At 46.6% G+C, this 21,942-nt stretch overlaps 1 protein-coding gene across 1 annotated transcript in view; it reads right to left on the reverse strand.

Annotated features, from left to right (window-relative positions):
* Mtor (mechanistic target of rapamycin kinase) overlaps positions 1-21,942 on the reverse strand; it is a 111,393-nt gene that overhangs the window by 65,053 nt on the left and 24,398 nt on the right. The window contains exons 19-28 of the mRNA XM_021160177.3: positions 21,445-21,695; positions 12,581-12,667; positions 9,682-9,849; positions 8,985-9,097; positions 8,621-8,783; positions 7,298-7,390; positions 6,518-6,664; positions 3,730-3,872; positions 2,033-2,195; positions 1,764-1,909 (exon numbers count right to left, since the gene is read on the reverse strand). Of these exons, the coding sequence (XP_021015836.1) occupies positions 1,764-1,909; positions 2,033-2,195; positions 3,730-3,872; positions 6,518-6,664; positions 7,298-7,390; positions 8,621-8,783; positions 8,985-9,097; positions 9,682-9,849; positions 12,581-12,667; positions 21,445-21,695 (1,474 nt within the window). The remainder of the gene's footprint in view (positions 1-1,763; positions 1,910-2,032; positions 2,196-3,729; positions 3,873-6,517; positions 6,665-7,297; positions 7,391-8,620; positions 8,784-8,984; positions 9,098-9,681; positions 9,850-12,580; positions 12,668-21,444; positions 21,696-21,942) is intronic.

Genomic DNA, 21,942 nt, shown 5'->3' on the forward strand with positions numbered 1-21,942 from the left:
GGAATATGAGTAGGAAAAAAAAAATCAACCTATGTATGTGGGGGAGGGGTGTTACCCTTCAGCTTGCTGGGGAGAGGGGCAGGTACTCAGGCAATGACTTGAGAGGCACATCCTCAGGAGCACACAGCTGGCACACAACTCAAAGTGCCAGGACCCCGAGAGGAGCCAGAGACTTCTCCTCTCCAACTCTGGGGGGACTCTGGGGCAGCTTCCCAACATCAGCTTTGCCTGAGGCTTTCCCTTACAACTTTCTCAGCAAGCTGGGTATGGAGGCATATCTATAATCATAGAATTGAGGCAAGAGCATTCTAAGTTCATTCTGTGCTACATAGGAAGAAATGAAATAACCAAAAAAGATCCAACACCTTCCAGAAGCAATCAAACAACCTGCCCTAGTAAAGATGGCACTCAGTGCAAGTCAACTGTCACTGGCAGTGAATGCTGCAGGTGAAGGCAAAGAAGGGGCTGGGAGGCTCAGGAGGCAGACAGAAGGGGACTGAGCTCCATCAGCTGAACAGGCTTGAGTAGCTTAAGGCACATGATTCCCTAAGAACTGAATTTACAAATAAAAAACAAAACAAAATGTATCACATCAAACCAACAATCTATTCAACCATTCTATTCCTACTACATCTTTCTGCTCAAAACTGCATCAGCTTCAATGTTTATGTGATTATCTCAAATATGAGAAAAAGTCAAGGGTGGGATGGGAGAGCTGCAAACAGGTCTCGGAAAAGTCAGTGAGGACCCAATAGATAAAACAGTCTGGATCTGAGCTCACACGCCCCAGCAGCAGCCTCGTTTCTGTCAGCTATCACATGAAGCCGTGCAAGGGAGAGACACAAGTTTTTGTGTTTCCTATTCTGAAGCAGGCCGCAAGGGATGGCACATCTGTAACTGTTCCCACAGGGCACCTCAGAAATCATCAATCTCTGTGCCGGTGGATCTAGGCAGAAGCAGGATTCCACTTCGACCTTTCGGATCCTGCCACAGGGAGAATGAGCACCGGGCTCGGCTGCTGAAGCATTCTGCTCAGCAGGCTCTGTCTGCCCGCCCGCCCGCCCAGAAACTTATCAGCTGTTGATTTTTCCTGAGCTCTCTGCAGTTAGATGATGAACCACGTTAGGATCTCCATGGAGATGATTAGATTCCAGAGTTCACATTCTCCAGGCTCATTAGGGGAAGTGAGCAGCTCTCTAGGAGCTGGGGCTAATGTTTCCGGCTAACAGCACACAATTTATTAAACAGCTTCCTTTTCCACACCCAGAAGACTCAAAACCATCTTAAGGGAGGAGGGAGGAGAGGACAATCAGGGAAATCAAGGAAAAGATCACTGCATCTCGGACTTTACGCTTTATACTCAGAACTCCAAAGGAGGAAGAGTGGGCAACTGAAAGACATGACATGCTCTGTAGAACTGACCCTGCCTCTGGGTGGCCCCCGAAGCTAGGAATCAGGGTGGCCTAATCCCGCTCAGAAGCCTCGCCTAACTTAGACGCCCTGTGCTGTAGTCAGAGCTGCATCCCACTGACTTCACTGGGACAAGAAAGCACAGACTGGGAATCAACGGAGTGGAGGTGGTGAGGACTGACAGATGTGACAGGCATGGCTTGAGTGCTGGCAGTACCATCAGAGTGCCATCTGGACCATGGATTTAATGTGCCAGCCAGACCCAGGGGCATCTTTCACACAGCTGAGTTCTCCACCTGACTCCAGTGAACGGGACAAGCAGTGGGAGATGATAACAAGTGTCCATGGCCTACCTGATGAGGGACTCAAGTATGGCAGGCGTGGGCCCTTTCTGGAACTCCAGTTCTTTGTAGTGCAGTGCTTTGGCATATGCCCGGCACTTGGCAGCTCTCTCACCCAGGAGCACGATGCCATTGTCATCTCTCAGAGGCAGGGGGCCCTACAGAGTAAAGCACAGAAATACAGTAGCTGGGCACACACAAGAGGGGGCTGTGTGGCTGCTCCCCTCCTGCCAGCCAGTTTCCTATCACTGTCCGTCGGGACAAGTGGGGCAGAGTCTCACCTTGTCACTGTGTTCCATGAACTCAGCCAAGTTCAGGAGGGTTTGTGTGACTTCAGCAATGTCTTGAGAAGTGAGAGCCAACTCAATACTCCTGATGAGCTCATCTTGTTGGTCTTCATTCAGCTCAGACCAGCAGGATACAAAGGCAGCATTGAAGAGATCCCTGTAAGCACAGGGAACAGACAACGATGTACCTCCACCGGGTGCCACAAACACCATCAACCTGTTTCTGGCACTGCAGTTTGGTTGCAAGAGCAATGCCGTCTGACAGAACCTGTTGGATGGTACCTAACCCTTCTTCAAGAGGCAGAGGAAAGAAACACCTGACCTGAACAAGGGCAGGAACTTGAAAGTCAAAGCAGCACGTGTGCCTACTGAAGACCGATCTTTTTGTTTGTCTGAGCAAGGTCTCACACTGTGGCCAAGACGGTTTCAAACTCACAGCAATTCTCCTGTTTCAACCTCCCAACTGCTGTGCTTTTTAGGCCTGCATCATCATCAAGCCAAGCAATGACAACTCTCTCTTTTAGGGCAGGTACAGACATGATATACAGGGAACTGTGGGAGAGTGGGGTGGGGAGGAGAACACGCAAACTAACTTGTCTTCACAGTGATGTTTCCTGGCAGTTTCTGCCTTGTTTCTCTTCACTGGGATGAACAGAAAGAGAACCTCTAAGTGAACAGATGGAGGAAGTAGCAGTCCTTATGTGATCCTTGGAACATTTCCTGGACAATGTCCAAATTCTTAAGATCAAAAATGGCCAAGGCAGCATCTGCTACACTGATGACTATGTAAGAGAGAAGACTACACGCTCAAGGCACCAGCAGAAAATCCACACGAAGGTATGCGAGGCTCTGGCCAGCCTCCAACACCAAAAGAGCTAGCTACTTCCAAGGCCGCACCACCAACTTGAAATCGCCACAGTGTCACATGGATGGACCCTCCCACCCCCTAGCCCCACCTTCCACTCCACTTTTCAAGGCTCTGTGGCCTGTAGTGGCAGAGGAGAGGACAGTGTAACACGTCCCTGAGTGATGGGTTTAGAACTATGCTTCTTCAATCGCCATTACACATTTCAAGGTTAAGTTAGAACGAGTATAATTTTGGAATTTGGTAGGAAAAAAAGAAAACCACCCAAAATTTGAAATTCTAATCAGACTGACAAGTCTAGTGTAAATGAAAAAATAAGCTTTCCTTATCTATCCAGATGTGACAATGGATCTCCAGTGTTTACATTTGGGACTAAGTTATTAATAAATGGCCAGTTTCTCTGGAAATGGCATTGTGCTCAGAGGTGACCTGGGTAGAAGGGTGACACAGACCATCAGTGAGGCATGTGTGAGCCTACACACAGAGATACACCAGGGAACTTGTAGACACGGCATTTTAAATATTAAACACACAAACAAACAGCTGGAGATAAGTCGGAGGAAGCAAATCAGAGCAGACTGTAACCCTGGAGCCCACGACTGCTGCTCAAAGCCCAGCAGGCCAGCCGTGCTGATGAAACTGAGAAAACACCTTGCTTGTAATGTCTGCTAATAAAAATGGCTGCCCATCAATTAAATTACCATTTTATGCCACACTATAAAACAATAAATACACTATAATAAATAAATACTCCACTGTGGGGGTGGGGAGGAGCCTTCAGCAAAGGGAAGAGAGCCAGGTCAGAGCTCTGCGTGCCGTACCGTACCTGGCCATGGGGTTGTAGGCCTGCGCCAGGGCCCAGCATGAGCGCAGGGAGGGAGATGAGGAGTCCTTCAGAAGCTCCAGACTCAAGCGCCTCAGCCACTCCAGCCAGTCGTCCTTGGAGACCCTTCTGGCAGCTCCCCAAGCCTGTGATACCATAGGTGACGATGAGAAACCATCAAATTTAAGGGCCAGTTGCGAGGCGCAACCATGGCAACCTATGTCACCACCATTCTGCTCTGATTAGTAAATTCATACCTACTATGATAAAGGTCTCCCAGAACATAAGCAAAGCAGTGATGTTTCATTAAAATACATAAAGCAAAAGTGGTGGCCTCAGGAACATAGCACAGTGTGGGAAAGGCCACCTGCTGGTGCTGGACTCTCCAGAACCAATATGACCAGGTCTGTCACATTCAGAGCGTGCGCCTTCAATGAAGTCTAAGGGCCACTGCAGTACAGAAGTGAGCTGGGCATTCGGCGCTATAGTAAGAATTCTGGAATTTTGGTTTCTTTAAAGACAAGACAGAAATACTGTAAGAATATGTTTTTGTTTAACCCCAGGTATGGGATATGGGGTTGCTTTGTAGCAGCTGACTATGATTTGACTTGTGCTCTAGAAGAGGAATGGTTTTGTCAGCTGCAGATAGTTTTTGTGATTGTGTGACATTTGGGAGTTTTTCAGAGGGTGTATAAATGCTAGAGTCCCACTAGGTGGGCTTGGTTGCAGTTTGTTAGTAGTTGAGCTCAAAGAAGAAACAAGGGAAAGAAATTAGATCAAAGATCTGTCTGTCTGTCTGTGTCTTCCCCCATCCCCCATCCTCCTTTCTCTCCTATCTAGTGGTAGGGGGTGAAACCAGGAGGAATAAAGAATGGGAAAAAAGGGGCCTGGTGAGATGGCTCAGTGGGTAAGAGCACCCGACTGCTCTTCCGAAGGTCCAGAGTTCAAATCCCAGCAACCACAAGGTGGCTCACAACCATCCGTAACGAGATCTGGCGCCCTCTTCTGGAGTGTCTGAAGACAGCTACAGTGTACTTACATATAATAAATAAATAAATCTTAAAAAAAAAAAAAAAGAATGGAAAAAGAAGAACCCACAGAGAAGCAAAGAGCAGCTGCACAGCACAACCTGTGTGCAGAAGAGCAGAAGAGCAAACTCCCAGAGAGAAACTGCCAGGCTACACCAGTGGACCAGAAGCTTCCTCAAAGCCCTGACCTCTCCAGGCAGCAAGTGGGCTCTGTGGAACTCAGGTATGACTTAGTGGCTGAGAACATCATGTATGAGACCCTAGGTTCCATCCCTGGCCCCACAAAGTATTCCTGGGACAGCTTGGGTAGGTAAGTGGGGACATCAGGCTCTGGAAGAGTCTAGTGTAGACGCCAAAGCTAGACGCCAAAGCCACACCCAGGAACTCAAGGGCTTGAATTTAAATCTCAGTTATGTAACTCTTGGCTCCCTGAACTTTGGAACTTAATGCCCTGTGTCTGTCTTCTTATTTATAAAGTGAACATGCCTGCTTCTGTTTCATAGCGCGCCTTGAGGACTTACTGATGAGCCTAGTGAACTTTAGCAGTGTGGGCATGTTGTTGTTCTCTGAAGCCTGAATGCTAGGGGAATCCCAACCTGGCCACTCAGCTACAACACTGAGCCTCAGGCTTCTTATAACTGTATCCAGGTGGCCTACCTCAAAGAGATGAACAAAATGTGTCAAGACAGGCAAAAAGCTGGTTACATTCCAGGCTCTGGTCAGCAGAGACAATTCGGTACTTACTAGCAAAGTTCTAAGAGTTAGATATTCAAAGTGTGGTCCACGGCCAGAAGTATCACAGACAGACCTGGGAGCTCTTTACAGTTCTCTCCCATGACCTCAGACATTTCACAGCAGAGTAAATATTTTAATAAGATCCCTAGAAATTAGGAAGCCCAATGAAAGGGAGAAGAGTAAAATTCACTGCTTCAAACAGCCCACATCGGTTTTATGCCAATCAGGGCCTTACCAGCTTCTGTGGTTTGCATATGAAACCTCCCGGGCTGGTGGTGCTGAGGGAGTGAGTCAGTGGGTGAGGGTCCTACAGACTTATCCTACAGATCCTACAGGAAGTCCCACTTCTGCTCTGTCTCTGCTCTGCTTCCTGAGCATGGATGCAATGTGACCAGCCAGCCTCCTGCTCCCACTGCCATATCGTACCTGCCATTATGGACTATGTCCCTTTGGAACTGTAAGCAAAAATACACCCGATCTCTTCAGGTTGCTTCTGTGGGAGTCTTTTACCACAGCAGCAGGAAAAGAAACTGAGACACCAACTTTGTTCTCATGAGGGCGCTTTTTCTTTTTTTCTTTTTTTTCCACAAAAGTTCCTACCTACTACTGAAGTTCTGAGCAAACACAAAAGATACTTTATTTTCTACATGGAAAAAAAAAATCACAGCTGATTGGGGCTGAAGAGCTGGCTCAGCAGTTAAGAGCACTTGCTGCTCTTGTGCCACCAACTGGGAGGCTGGGGCAGGAGGTTTACATGTTTAAGGTCAGCCTAGACTACATAGTGAGTTCAGGACCAGCCAAAGCCTGCAAAGTGTGACCCTGTCACAGAGCAACAGCAACAAAAGAAAATGAAGTAAACAAAAAAGCAAAGGTAACAAACAAATAAATGTAATGGCCTAAGTTCATGATGCTGAGGTTGTTTTGATTAGCTAGCTGGTGTAAAGTCAAGGTGGTAAGAGATGAATGTTTTGAATGAGAGATAAAAACAGAGCCCTGCTTCCCAATCCCCCTGGAAACAATGGACCTGCCTTTTGGAGGTTGATGGTGCTGACATGCAGTTTCTTCATGGGTCCTGTCTCAACTGGTCCACTGGCCAGGGCATCTCCCTGGCTGCTCCTTAGCATTCGATGCTGGTAAATCAAAGGGTCTTCCTCCTCATCAGCAAGTGTGTACCCCTGCAAGCAGAGATGTACTGAAAACACCTGCACCTCCACACATGATCCCAGCTTATAAAACATGCACGAACCTCAGGAGATCCCTACCTACAAGAGCCAGGATTTCAACAAGCAGTATGCATGGCACCTATACACAAAATAACCATGTGCCTGAACTCCCTGCTGGGGTCACTGACAAACCTTTAATGGGTAAGTCATAAAAAAGCCAGACAAAGGCAAACTGTGAGCACAAATAAACGATCAGCTATTTAGGGCACCAATGGCACACACAGCTTGTGGCTTGTTTTCATACAGCCTAAGAGCTAAAAACAATTTATTCCAATCTCAAGTAGTCAAAATAAAATTTAATCCTTTATAATTTGTGAAAATTGTGAGAAACTCAAATTTCAGTGTCCACAAATAAAATCTAACTGGACTGAGGCCAGACTCATTAGTTTTGTGCTATGTGGATGGCTTCAACAGAAACCATACAGAGAAGCCATACAGCCTATAGTGCTGAAAAACACTACTTCTCCAGCAGCATGTCTGCCAGTCCTAGCCAGGGCTGAAAAGCTAGACGTGGCCTGCCCTTTGCTATGACAAAATGCCAAGGAAACATGCTGAAGACCCCAGGGCAGAAGGGTGCCTACTCACCTTGACGATTCTGCAGATAAGCACATCATAGCGCTGGTGGTTGATCCGGTGTCGCACGAGGACTTTATTCACCATTGGAATGAAGATCTGGTACTACAACAGGAGGGAGTAAAACAGCAGGGACTCTTATTCTGGAGAGCAGATGGCAGAGCACACTGCTGTGCACTGGAGGGCAGCTACTTCCCTGTGAAAGTCCCTACAACTCCTTTCCCACTCCAGATGTAATTCCAGGCCAATTCCCCATCACCCTCCACTGGCTTTCCTCAATGCCCAGAGGTTTCTTTCTCTGCAGTCCATTCTGAATATATCACTGACAATCATCATGTTAAAATATCAATTCTATTTGTCCTGTGATCAAAGTCTCCCAAGCTTTCTAGTCTTGCTCAGCATAAAAGACAAAGTCCTCACGATGCTGCCCACAGTGACTTCACTTGTTGGACGCTGGTACCCAGCGGCTTAGGACACAGCCCACGTTCCTGAATCTGCAGCTTGAGCCCAAGATTCTGCATTCCCAACACTCGTCCAGAGCAAGGATGCTGATGGTGCTTATCTCAAGGTCACATCTGGAGACTCTGCTTCAAACTTCAGTCTCTCCCCCACCTAACCCTGTCTAATCTCTCAGACCTTAGCTACCAGGAAGTGCTCCTACATTACTTTTGGGGTTATCCTGCTCTTGAGCTGTGCCACAAACTCTTCCTGCCTACCTCGCCCTGTGCACATGGTGCTAAGTGAGTCTTCAGGTCACTCCCTGGAGTCAGGCCTCTGTTTAACAGCTCATCAGGAAAGTCTTTCTTATCTACCTAAGTGAATGGCATTTCTTTCCACTTTCACTCAGCATTCTCAGAGTGTGTGGAGAGATCACTCACTTTACGCCCTAGAATGTATGTTCTATAAGAACAAGATCTGCTCTTCTCTTTTCCTCTTGAAAAAAAATTAAAACTGTTTATTTCCCCAGACAGGGTTTCCTATGGCTCAGGTTGTAGTTGAAGGTGTTCTCAAATTCCTCATCCTCCTGCTTGTAACTCACCAAGTGCCACCATATCCAGTTGTATGCAGTCCTGGGGACAAAGCCCAGGGATTCCTGCATACCTAGGTAAGTACACTACCAACTGAGCTCCACCCCAGCTGTTTTCTGCAGTGTTACCTCTAGAACTACACTTCACCCACACAGGGTGAAGAACAAAGGAAGAACAATAAAAACTAGAATAATTTCATAGTCTCCAATAGTGGCTGAGACTCACACTATGTACTAATAACTGGAAATATTCATAAGTTCCCAGCTAAGGTATAAAATCACGGGTCCACGCAGGGGTCTCCTCTTACCTTCTTCCCCAGTTGAAAGACAAGTGAAGACAGTGTGTCCATGGCTGTGGAGCGCAGCTCTGGGCTCTGGTCTAGCGTACGAACGATTGGGTGAATGATGCGGGAGGCGTAGTCAGTGAAATCTAAGGACTCTGTCAGGCGGTCCACCGTCTCCAGCGCTGCCCTGCAACAAGAGCAAGCCAAGGGCTACCTTAACAACGGCAGAAAGGAATGGGAAGGAATGGCTGTGAGGTCCTGTGAGTGGCACAAATCCAAGACATACACACTAGGAGGGCAGCAGTAAGATCTCCATAACCTGGAACATTTGTGAACTAAAATAATGAGAGATGGAAAACCCACAAAGATGGCAAAAGAGGGTGCTTACTTTCTCGATGGCAGCGGGACTTCAGGGGCATCAAACAATTTCACAATCGGAGGCAACAACAAGTGCAGATAGTCATCCAGGTTGGCACCAAACAGCTGGATGGCCGCTAACAGCTGCAAAAGTGAGCAAGAGCCTGGTGGTGCACAGATACAGAAAGGCATCAAGTGCCCAGGGCACGGCTGGGCAGCATATGGAACACTCAAAGTTCTGTAGGGATGCTGAAGAGCCTTGTCAAACAGCTCTGGCCTACACAAAAAACTTTTAAACAGAGTTGTCCCTTGGCTGTCCTGGAACTGGATCTGTAGACCAGCTGTCCTCAAGCTCTGCCTGTGCATCCTGAGAGCAGGGATTAGAGGTGTGCACCACGGCCTGGCTGGACTACACTCTCTATGGTGCCTCTTTCCCCTGATTTTATGTTGAGTACAGGCTACTTTGCTTTCTTTCAGCCAACGTATGCCAGGTGCTAGATAATAAAGCTGGCCTGAGATGCACCTGGACCAACCCATTAAAGGAGACGAAATAGAAAGATAACCAAGAGGAGACTGTGAGTATTCTGGAAAGAAACCGCCAAGTGCAGGTGACCATGTTCCTGGGCCCACACATCAGCATGCCACCCAGAACAGGGTCTCACAGCTCAGTTATCATCCACGGACTCTGAGGCAACCAGGACCCTCTCTGGACGATCCCAGCTGCTCACCTTGATGGAGACGATGCGGCCTTGGCTGTTGTCATGCATGAAGACCCGCAGCATGTGTGGGATCAGCTGGGGCAGATAGAGCTTAAATTCCCCTCCAAGAGCCACCACAATCTGCTCAATGAGAAGAATGATTGTGCTCTGGATCGACGTGTTCATGACCCAAAACTCCTGCAGAGGGGGAGAGAAGGGCAGATGCAGATGTTTATCTGCTGGACAGTGAACCTAGAAATAAGATGGCAGCCGGGCGTGGTGGCGCACGCCTTTAATCCCAGCACTCGGGAGGCAGAGGCAGGCGGATTTCTGAGTTCGAGGCCAGCCTGGTCTACAAAGTGAGTGCCAGGACAGCCAGGGCTACACAGAGAAACCCTGTCTCGAAAAAACCAAAAAAAAAAAAAAAAAAAAAAAAAAAGAAATAAGATGGCTGAAAAGGCAGAAAATGTAATGAGCCCAGACAAGCCTCTCCCGTCTTCTCTCATTGCACAGCCACAGCCATAGGCACGGGACAAATGACGCTGCACTTCCAGATGCGATGCCCTGACTCCTCCAAGCTGTGAGGTGCAGTCCCTCGCCTAGAACCCCACCGCTGGCTGGCATGCCCTCTGCTGTCACGCTCTCATGTGTCCTGCTCTGCACTCACCCACTTTGGATCCCTCTGTAGTTCTCCTTCCCAACTTGGGGCTAATTTGCCCTGCAAGGCTTTCCTGTTAGACTTGGGCTATTTAAGAGCAAGAGACTACTTAAACTAACCTCTGACCCCTAAAACCAATTAGAGTACCTGAGATACCCTAGTCATCAAACTATTTACAGAGCAGACAGATTTTTATACCTGGGTCACTCCAAGAGTTCAGACAAGGTGTTGGTCCATACATTACTGGGGTACTGTGTGATCTCTACAAGAAGACCACTCCAGGTTACTAAGATTTCATGCCCAATCAGGATTTCTTAATTGGCTGGGCAATACCTGATACCTGTTCCCTAAAATTCTGTCTATCAGGCCTGGACACTGCAACAAAGTAGGTACTCTCTCCTCCATGTACTGACAATCCACAAAAATTACTGATATAAATGCTGGCCAATGGATGCATATTCTGCAGAAATAGCTGCAAGGCAAACAAGCACAAGCCTCTCACATGCCATGAAAGCAGTCATTTCAAGTCACTTCAAAGTCAGGGGCCTCTAGCTTTCTTTATGGCCTCTGGAACAGGAGACTGACTACTCAGGGACCCTCTGCTGCTGCTTGCAGCACATCCATAGCCACGCGGGGCCCTAACTGCACAGGCCTCAGTAAAACCAAGGGAAAACAGACTGAAAAGTGCTGCTTAAACCTTCTGTCAGCTGTAAAACACTACTCTCTATAAAACCTGTGTTTACTCTCAATAATAACTGCAGGTGAACTAGTGAGATGGCTCAGTGGGTAAGAGCACTGACTGCTCTTCCGAAGGTCCTGAGCTCAAATCCCTGATGCCCTCTCCTGGTGCATCTGAAGACAGCTACAGTGTACCTATTTATAATAATAAATAAATCTTTAGGCAGGAGAGACCTGAGTGAGCAGGGCCGACCGGAGTGAGCAGAAGTCACAATACAATTCCCAACAACCACATGAAGGTTCACAACCATCTGTGTACTCACATACGTAAAATAAATAAATCTTTAAAACAAAATAATAACTGTGCTGGTTTTTAGGCCTTGGTTTATCTGATGTTCATTCACTTGGACTGCACTCTGCCTTCTTCAGAGAAAGTTTTCCAACTCTATCACCATGGGCTCTTCACAGAGGTTTCTTTACTCAGAAGCCAGCAGCCTGCCTGGGGATGTAGGCTACATCATTGCTTACAGGCTGCTCTCCTTCCAGACTCCAGGGAGCTCATTAAAATGTCCAGGATCAACAGCCACAGGAAGAGCACCTGCTGCATCCCCTCCTCTGGGACAGAACTGAAGCTGCATTCTGCAGGCAAGGCTCCTCGAATCTCTGAGCATTGGTCAGACTTCTTTTAGGGAGATGGGGGGGTGAGTCAGAGGGCTTCAGCTTCCTACCCTGAGCACAGTTTCCTTCCTGCCTTCCCTGCCCCAAGGCCATCCATTGGGCAGTCAAGCATTTGGTCCAAGCCTTCCTTGTACTGAGTCCTCTGTGGTAGAGAATGGGAACATAGCAGCTTTTCATGATTTATACATGTAAGGGCTGTTCAGTTCTGAACCCCAGTGCCAGGAAATCCCTCTGGGGGAGTCAGACATTTTGAAATTGGCCCTGCTGCTACCAACAAGCTAACTACAAAGCAACCCTCTTCACAAAATCATTTAGGATTGCATAGAACAGTAAAATGGTGTTTCTATTATCTGGGTGTCTTTTAGCACTTGCTTAATGCATGTTATAAAATGCCAGGCACTGATCCCTGCCTTGGGTGCCACTGAAGTCAAATGACATTTAAGTCTTTGGAGATTGCAGGGCAAAGTGTCACCTTGATCTTCAGAGTCTGACAGGTGACTATGGGAAAAAAACAATTCCCTATCCATTCCCTCTTGTGCTGTTGGTTCATGGGTAGTGAGGAGAAGGGCTTTTGTGGGGGTCGGAAAGCACTGTTGCGATACTGACATAAACTGCTTTGCTGCGGGTTAGGCAAATAACTCAAGAATGTCTTTGGCAGTACAATTATTTCAGGATTTCTTTGCAGACTTCACACGTATTGTTGTACTTGGGAGCTGGGAGCATGCAGAGTCAATGCCTATCTACCCTGCTCCTCAGAACCTAGTGGCCGACAGTCACTGTGGAGCCCATTTTCTACAGTCAGTAACAGCTCTATAGTGACCCGGGAAGGGAATAGCCATGGGATTCAAACTCATTTCTGTGCATCCCTTGACCCAAATGCAAATGAGCAGGGTAAGAGCTGTAACTTCTACTTACTCTCATGAGGGTGACTATTTCATCCATGTAGGGACGGATGTGGCTCTTCACAAAGGACACCAGCATCCCCAGCTGCTGGAACAGAAACTGAAACAGACAAGAGATCAACAAGTTGGCACCTGAAGGATGCAGAACTCACAAGCTTACCCAGAGACAGGAAAAGACAGCTATGGGGTTGGTTTCCACAGCAGCCCATCAACAGAATGCATGCTCCAACTTAACCTACAGTGGCGAAGGGGACTAGGACTATCCCCAAGTGCTACTGTAGTCCGCACATGGAAAGCCCCAGAGCAGGGGACGGAGTGTTGCTCCACTCACTGTCAAGGTCAGAAGCATGGGATTCTGGTCAGTAAATACTTAACAAAAACGGTCACACAGCCAGGCATGGCAGCTCAGCCCGGTAGTCCCAGCCCTTGGGAGGCAGAGGCACTTGTATCTCTGAGTTCCAGGTCAGCCTGGTTGACATAACAAACTCCAGGACAGCCAGTACTACATAGAGACCTCCCTCAAAACAGACAAACCTGGCATGAAATGATTGGCCAACTACAAATGTACCTTGGCCCTGATTTCCTACTATTTACTTTCCAAAATATGGGTGGGTGGTGCACACCTTTAATCCCAGCACTCAAGAGATAGAGGCAGGTGGGTTTTGGAGTTCAAGGCCAGACTGATCTTCATAGTGGGTTATATAGTCCAGCCAGAGCTACATAGTAAAATTTTGTTTCAATAAATTAATTAATTAAAATTAAATACCTCATTGTAGATATTAGAATATAGTCAATTTATAAGTAATAAATTAATGACTGCTTTTCTTTTGTAGACACATCATGTAGCCCAGACTGGGCCTGACCCTGCCATAGCTAAGGGAATTCTAACCTTCTATTGTTCCGTTTTGATTTCCCAAGTGTTGGATGTTGGGCATGCCGTTACTATATACAGCTCTCAGTTAGGTCCTGAGATATCTCAAAGAAATTATGAAACAAAACAAGCAGCACACTTGGAAAGGAACTGAATACTCAGTAGCCCAGGCTAGCCTCATGTCTTAGACTGACACACTGGGATCACAGGTATGAGCCACCAATCCCAGCAGGTGGTATCCGAAAACGGTCAGAAAGTTGCCACCATCTAAGTAAAGCAGGGACTATGGAGGGCAGGAAGGGCTGGAATGAAGAAGCCCTGATCTTCACGTTAAGATTCATTATGAGAAGAGTCAGTAACACCATGTTTGAATATGACAGTGACGTACTAACTTCCTGTCCCTAGCCCAGGACTTTACCGCTCGGACTGCCCCTTTCCAGTAATGAGCCTGGACAGAACCATTCATTTTACTCTTCTCTTCACTGGGAAACTCGGGTGGGTTCCTTGGGGCTTAGTTAACAGTGCTGATTTGAATTGAGTATAGCATCCCCGTGCTCACAGTACTCGGGAGGCTGAGGCAGCAGATCAGCCGTTGCAGGCCAGCTTGGGCTACAGAGTGAGCTCAAGGTTACTATTTAGCAAGACCCTATCACAACAAACAAGATAGAAAGCAATCCGACCTTGGGGTACATTGCCTGCAGAAGCGAGGAACAGACACACAGAATCAGAGTCACAGACAGTCTGTTCCCTAACAGGGACACCATGGCTGCCAAAATGTTAGGACCTGGTCACCACATGGTGCAGCGACTCAGCAGAACCATCCTCTACCTATTGTAGCATGTCCTTCACGGAATCCTTGCTGACACCTTTATGGAAAAGCTCCAGGGACAGGAACTCTACATGTGATGAACGCTTGTTAGCTAAATCTGTTATATGACCCTGAAAGAAGACGGCAAACCTAAAAGCCCGAGACAAAGCACAGTTCTGAGGCACCTGGATATAAAAGGCAGACGGGTCAGGAAAAACCACTGGAAAGAAACAGGGAACGAGCCTCCTGGTTCCTGGCCACAGGAGGGAAGCTTGATAGCTGATGCCTAAGAAGTGGAAAGACCGGGGACCACCACCTGCCCTTCTCAGATTCTATCCAAGCAGAATAAAGAGAAAGGACTGACGTTACTGATGTGTTAGTGACGTGCTAATACCCTGCTTGTACTGCATATCTGTGAAGCACAGACAAGAGCTCACTGGAACAAGACGACCTGAGAAATGGCCAAGACAACGGGTTGTACGTGGGATGCTGTTTCTGAAAAGCATGGCAGACTAAATCTCTGAATCCTCTTCCCACTGTGAAAAACTGGAAATGAATGCACGAGAAAGCAGATCATCAGAATCCAACTGTTTTTCGTAAACCCATAATTTTAATGGGATACATCTTAAGAGAAACAGTGAATTTCAACAAAACAAAACCCCCTCCTACTGGCAAAAGGAGACAAAGAAATCATGAGTTTTAATGTAACTCTCCTAGAAGAGCTGAACCTCAGGCTGACTCTCAAGTGTTCTAACTACCCGGGTGGCCTGGGAACAAGCCAGACACTGACTTCAAGTTGTCCTGGGTCACTTGCACTGAAGCAAAAGCACACCTGCTCCTTTCCGCTCTTCAGAGCAGATGTTCCAGGCTGCTCTGGGGACTGAGTAGATGAAGATGGCATATGACCACAAAACACCCAGAGAGAGCGAGGGACCAGATTAATAAAAGAGCAGCAAACTAGGCTAACCCAGGACTTAGAGAAAATAGTTATCATCACCCTAAGTGTAAATCTATTTAAGATGCTTACAGAAATCAAAATAGGAATATAAAACACAAGACAGGGTGGTGGCACATGCCACTAATCCCAGCACTCAGGAGGCAGATCTCTGTTGAGTTCCAGGACAGCCAGGACTACACAGAGAAACCCTGTCTCAAAAAACCAAAGCAAAGCAAACAAACAAACAAAAACCCAAACAGCCAAACCAAACAAAAAAGAAAAGTAAAAAGAAAATTGTAAAATAATTGAAAAAATAAAGTTTATAAAATAAATTTGTAAATAAAATTTATACTGAATACTGTTTCCTCTGGATTGAAACTTTCCCACCTAAAGGGAGACTCCTGAGACTCACAGATGCTCTCAAGACTCAGGAAGCTCAGAGAACCTTAGAAAGGGGAGAATTTGCCTACTGTGGCCCTGTTGTGAAGGGACCTGGGCTGTGGCCCATGCTGGGGTGGGGTCTTAGGAGGTGCGGCTGCCTGGAGTCACCCACTGTTTCTCTAACCTCAATAGTCACTACTGTACCAAGGTGGGTTGGAGGGCATCTTTCCATTGCTCTGTTGCTACCCTTTCAGATGAACACAAGAGACACCCCAGTTGTAATACAGTAACACACACATAAAAGCAAACTTGATGTACTCTGTCCCTTCTTGTCCCTATTAGAAGGGTTTAACAAAGACTTAATAAGAACAGAGGGCTGAGGAAATGGATCAAAGGGCAAGAATTTTTGCACAAGGACTGGATTATAGGACACGAGTATCCATGAACGTACAGGCAGGCATGGTGTTCTCCACTCCACAAGATGCTACACTTGCTGCATCAGCGAGCTCTGTACTCAAGTTAGAGATCCCTGCCTCAAAATATAAAGTGGAGAGAGAAAGAGGAGGATACCTGATACCAACCTCTGGTCTCCATGGGAGTGTGCACACACGAACATGCACCCCACACACATGTGCCCCAAAACATGTTAACACGCACACATGCATACTCATTAACAAGTACACAAAGCACACATGAACATGCATACATAACCCAGACAAACATGCAGTCATAACACACAGACATGAGATCTCAACATGGTATAGTTTTATATATGTAAAACCTATGGATGACAGTGGCAAGCACAAGCATGCGAGAAATCTGTGAAAATCAAGGAAACAACGAAACCATTCAGGCCACTTCAGCAAACACAAAGGAATAACAAACCCAATGCAGTTAGTGTAGAAATCAATACTGTCTAAGGATGCGGACAAACTACCCACTTGTGAATAAGTCAAAGGTGAAAGAAGAAACCGGAACGTTAAAACACAGAAAGAAGCCAGGTGGCACACGCCTTTAATTCCAGCACTTGGGAGGTAGAGGCAGGCGGATTTCTGAGTTCGAGACCAGCCTGGTCTACAGAGTGAGTTCTAGGACAGCCAGAGCTACACAGAGAAATCCTGTCTCAAAAAACAAAAACAAAAACAAACAAACAAAACAACAACAACAACAAAAAACCTCAGAAAGGACTGACTTTTAAACACTGATGAGAATTCACGTTTCTCAGCAAGAAGGGAGCAAGCTATTAATATATATTACAGCCCGGATGAAGCCCAGAGGTATTATGTTGAGCAAGCTAGCCCCAGGTCTACAGATGCAGCTCAGTTGGTAGATGTTTGTCTAGTATGTACAGACTCCTAGGTTCCAACCCAGCACGGCAGAGGCTGGGGCTGGTGGCACCCAGCTGTAAGCCAACCACTCAGGAGGCAGAGGCAGGTGGACAGGAAGATCAAGGCCACTCGGGCTACAAGATGCTCTGTATTAAAAAAAGAAAGAGAGAAAGCAGCTCATGTACCATCAATTACACGGAATCTTCAGAAGTAGCTCTAGGAGGCAGCAGGAATGGAAATGACTGCTCACCGGAGAGAAGGAAGCTTTCTGGCAACTTTCTAAATTTAGACTGTTACTGGTAACTACAGACTCTGAATACATTGAAAGCCAAGGAGCTTCATATTTTCAGATAGCAAACTTTACAGTGTGTCATTTTTACCTTAAAGGATTTCTGAGGGTATGCGTATGTGAATGGTATGTTTGCACATGAAGACGCACGTGGAGGAATGTGGAGAGCTGGCTCTTCCAGAGGACATCTGTTCAATCCCATACGGCAGCTCGCTACTGTCTAAAACTCAAGTGCCAGGGGATTCAATGCCCTCTTCTGAACTCCAAGAGATCAGACATACACTCTTGTGGTGCACATGCATACATGCAAACAAAACACTCATACACATAAAAAGATGTGTGTAGGGTTATGTGTGCATATGTGTGGGTGTGCATGTGGAGACCACAGGTTGACACAGCTTGTCTTCCTTGGTTGCTCTCCGCCTTACACATCGAAGCAAAGCCTCTCAATTAGCCCCAGAGTTTGCGGATTTTGCTAAGCTTTCGGTGGGGAGTCCCTGTCTCTGCCTTGTAAGTACAAAGATCACAGGAGCTGCCATGCCCATCTGGCCTTTATTTACATGGGTTTTGATGATCCAAATTCTGGTCTTCATGCTTGCATAGCATAGCACTCTTACAAAATGTGGACTCTTCCTAAACCCCTACCTCAGAGTTTAAACAGTACTGTGTGTGTGTGTGCTGCACACGTCTCTCTGTACCTGGAACTTGCTGTTTTTCAGCTAGGTGGTCTGGTTAGTGAGCCTCAGCCGTCCTTCCTCTGCCTCAACCCCAACATGGAGTTGGCAAAAAGGAGCTACAATCCAAACAGCCACATGTATGTGCAGGTCCACAAACTTTAACAAACAAGTCCTCTTACCCACTGCACTATCTCCCTAGCTCTGAAAGTTTAAAACATTTCAAAAGCAGCTGTGCAAAGCAATACTTGAGAGTTTACCTCCCCAAAATTTAGAGTTCTACCAGACTGAATTACAAAGGAAGAAAGAGGGGAACAGAAGATAATTTCTTGACCTCTTGGTTAAGAGGCCCACAAAGCTTGCAGAGGACCCACTCTGGCTTCCAGCATCCATGCTGGGTAGCTTACAGTGGGCCTGTAGGACTCTAATTCCAGTTTCAGGAGACCCAACACCCTTTGCCCTCCCCAAGAACACTCCTCCTGACACACACACGGTTTTTTAAGAAAAAAATTTTTATGCTGGGCAGAGGTGGTGCACACCTTTATTCTGGCAGAGGTAGGTGGATCTCTGAGTTCGAGGCCAGCCTGGTCTACAGAGTGAGTTCCAGGACCGCCAGGGCCACACAGAGAAACCCTGTCTAGAAAAAACAAAAATAAGAAAGAAATGAGGGTAACAGAGACCTACTTGTCTAACATAAGGCTCTTGATGTACCTGCACATCAACATGTGGACCACGCTGGCCTTAGACTGTTGATCCTCCTGCACCATCAATACTACGATTACAGGCATAGATGACCATGCCTCACCTGACGACTGTTTTTTAGCGTGTGAGTGGGTATGAGGACGGCACACAGCAAGCACACGGAGGTCAGAGGACAACTCTAGGGAGTCAGTTCTCGCATGTCACCTGTGCAGGGTATCTAGGAAGGAAACTCAGGTCACGAGGCTTGTGTGACAAACATTTTTATCTGCTCTGTCATTTTAGGAGTACCAACTTTTTAATTAGAAAAAAAAAAAAGCAGATCAAGGAAAGTAATAATAGGGCTGGTGAGATGGCTCAGTGGGTAAGAGCATCAGACTGCTCTTCCGAAGGTCTAGAGTTCAAATCCCAGCAACCACATGGTGGCTCACAACCATCTGTAACAAGATCTGACGACCTCTTCTGGAGTGTCTGAAGACATCTACAGTGTACTTACATATAATAAATAAATAAATCTTTAAAAAAAAAAAGTAAAGTAATAATAAAGAACAGATTCGTGAGATTAAAAAAAGCAAGATATAAGACAGAAAGGTAACAGAAGTGGCTATCTAAAACAAAACAAAACAACTAAGGCCAAGCTCTGGCGAGAAACGGAGACATAAACAAGACAAGAGCATTCTCACAATGACAGTGCTCCCGTTTATATAGAGCCAGTGCTCCACAGAAAAGGCTGAAGCTATTGTAAGACCCCTTGACAAGAATGAGAAAAAAAGCTAAATAAATCTTGTGTCTGTAGTTTCCAAACTACAGATAGTCTATTTCATGTAAAAATTCTAAATTTAATATCAGATACTGTATTGATAAGTTAAAAACCTGTCAGCCGGGCGGTGGTGGCATATGCCTTTAATCCCAGCACTCGGGAAGCAGAGGCAGGTGGATTTCTGAGTTCAAGGCCAGCCTGGTCTACAAAGTGAGTTCCAGGACAGTCAGGGCTACACAGAGAAACCCTGTCTCGAAAAAAATCAAAACAAAACAAAATAACAAAAACAAACAAACAAACAACCTGTCATAACCAGAGTGGCTGTGTTTCGACATTAGAACTTATTTCAACACAATGAAACAAGACATTAAAGGAGAAAAAGCCCTGGATGATTATTAAAACAAAGGAAAGGCATTTGGTAAATCCAGTATCAACTCATGATTAAAAAGAAAAGAACTCTTTTAATAATTGAAGACTATAAGGGAATGTTTAAAAACTGTAAAAAACATTAACCCAAACCCTCCGACAGTAGCGGCTCTAACTAGCGGTAAAACAGAGACTGCAGCTAAAGTCAGCAGGAAAGGGAGCACGGAGAGCAAAGGTCTGCAGCCTCCCCTACTGAAGCAGCGCTGCAGTGGCGACCCAGAGGCACTCAAAGCAGTAATGAATGATTTACAGTTTACAACGAAAAACACCCAAGCTCCCTTTATTTTCAGAGCATGTAATTATCTAGAATCAAAGTATGGGAGTGTTTGTAGCGAATGGAGTGAAGAATCTAACGAGGCTGACAACTGTAAGAACAAAGCACAAAAGTGGACTGAAAGCCAGGCATGGTGGCACAGAACTCAAGTCACAGTACCTGGGTGGCACTGGGTGGAAGAGTCCCTCAAGCCCAGGAATTTGAGACCAGCCTGGGCAACACAGAAAGATCCTGTCCCAAAAAGGGATTAAAAAACAAAAACAAAACCAAAAAAAAATTCTATACTTCAGCCACAAAGTTAGGAAGCAGTTTATAAAATGTTACTACCTACCTCTAAGTATGTCACTGAGGGAAAGATAATGAATCTAAGCATAGTCTTCCAAGCAGAGCACAGCCTACATACCCTCGGGGTCATTCTAAGACTACTAAGAACTGTGTGCTGCCTTGAACCCCTAGAGTAAGGTGTGTTGTTGGTACACACACCATGCATGCATGGGTACAGATGCCACGGAACCACTCTTTATATCACAGAACTACATAGTCACGATGCAGCCACCAGCTTAGCACCTGACAAGGATTACAGAGGAATACTAAAAGCCACTGGGTGAAAGGTAGCTGGGGAATAGCATGGTCACTCTCCAGAGTGACCTCACAGACTACGCATCGGTGACAAAGCAAGAAGGAAGCCTTGCCCAGGAGAGGGCTTGCTCCCAGATACTGATCACATGCTCCAATTCAGAACCAACAATAATAGGACAGGCTGGCACCATTAGACCTAGTAAGAATTATGCGTGTTCATCTACATAGTACTGTCACTAAAATTGGCTGATTCTGCCTTGCCTTCCTCAGCTACCACAGAGGCTAAAAAGCCTCCATGTTTGAGGCTGATCTGGGCTCAGAGCTCAAAGCCAGCTGACAGAATTTACTGAGATCTTCTCTCAGAATAAAAGGGCGAGGGATACACTCAGAGGGCAGAGTCCTTGCCTAGCAAGTCAGAGGCCTCGAGTTCAATCAAAAGCAGTTTGGGGCTGGAAAGATGGCTTAGTAGATAAGAGTACACCTTTGCCAAAGTACCCCATCAGGCTCACAACAGCCTGTAACTGCAGTTTCAGGGGCCCCAGTGCCCCGGTCTCTATGGGCACATGTACACACCTCCACACCCACACCCACATATAATTAAATTTTATAAAAACAGACCTTAAAAACAAACGAACAAACAAACAACAACAAAACTCAGCCTGATTTAAAGCCATCTACAGTACTGAGAACAATGCTGTCTCTTCCCACTGGGCTATTCATCTTCTAGTTATCCTGTGGGATGGAGTAGAAAACTGGACAGACCCAGCTCCACACTTAGGTGCCAGAGGCCAAGGGAGGAGAGGCAGTGCTCTTGGTGCACGCAGGTGAGCAGGGAAGGGCTGAGTACTTACTTCCCGGATGGCCCCATCACAGACTCGGATGACATTAAGGAATGTGGGCATGACCTGGGGCAGGAACTGCACACACTTGAGCCCCAGGGACTTGAAGATGAAGGTGATGGCCTGCACCACCATGGTGTGGTGGTGAGAGAGGGACTGATCTCGGAAGATCCGCATCAAGGCCACCATGGACACAGCGGGGTAGAACTCGTCCAGGGGCAGGTTTCCCATGTTGACCAGCATTTCACTGGTGCTGTAGTCAGCTAGGACAAGGTGACAGAGAGAGTCGTAAGTATTGGTGGCAGGCCTCCGATGTGAGGCAAAGCATGGCTAATAGCAAACAAAGCCCCTTCAGAGGCCTTAGCATGAATGTATTCTCCTGCATGTTCTGACGGTGCTGTGAACGCGGAGCACAGGGCTATTAGGAACCGATGAATAGGCTTTCCCTGTCAGGAGCAAAGCTCATCCGAGCTTTTCTATTACCCAAAGCACCAAAGCCTGAAACAGTGC

The sequence above is a fragment of the Mus caroli genome, unplaced genomic scaffold (assembly GCF_978045245.1).
Source record: "Mus caroli unplaced genomic scaffold, Mus_caroli_1 scaffold_6, whole genome shotgun sequence".
NCBI classification, from domain to species: domain Eukaryota; kingdom Metazoa; phylum Chordata; class Mammalia; order Rodentia; family Muridae; genus Mus; species Mus caroli.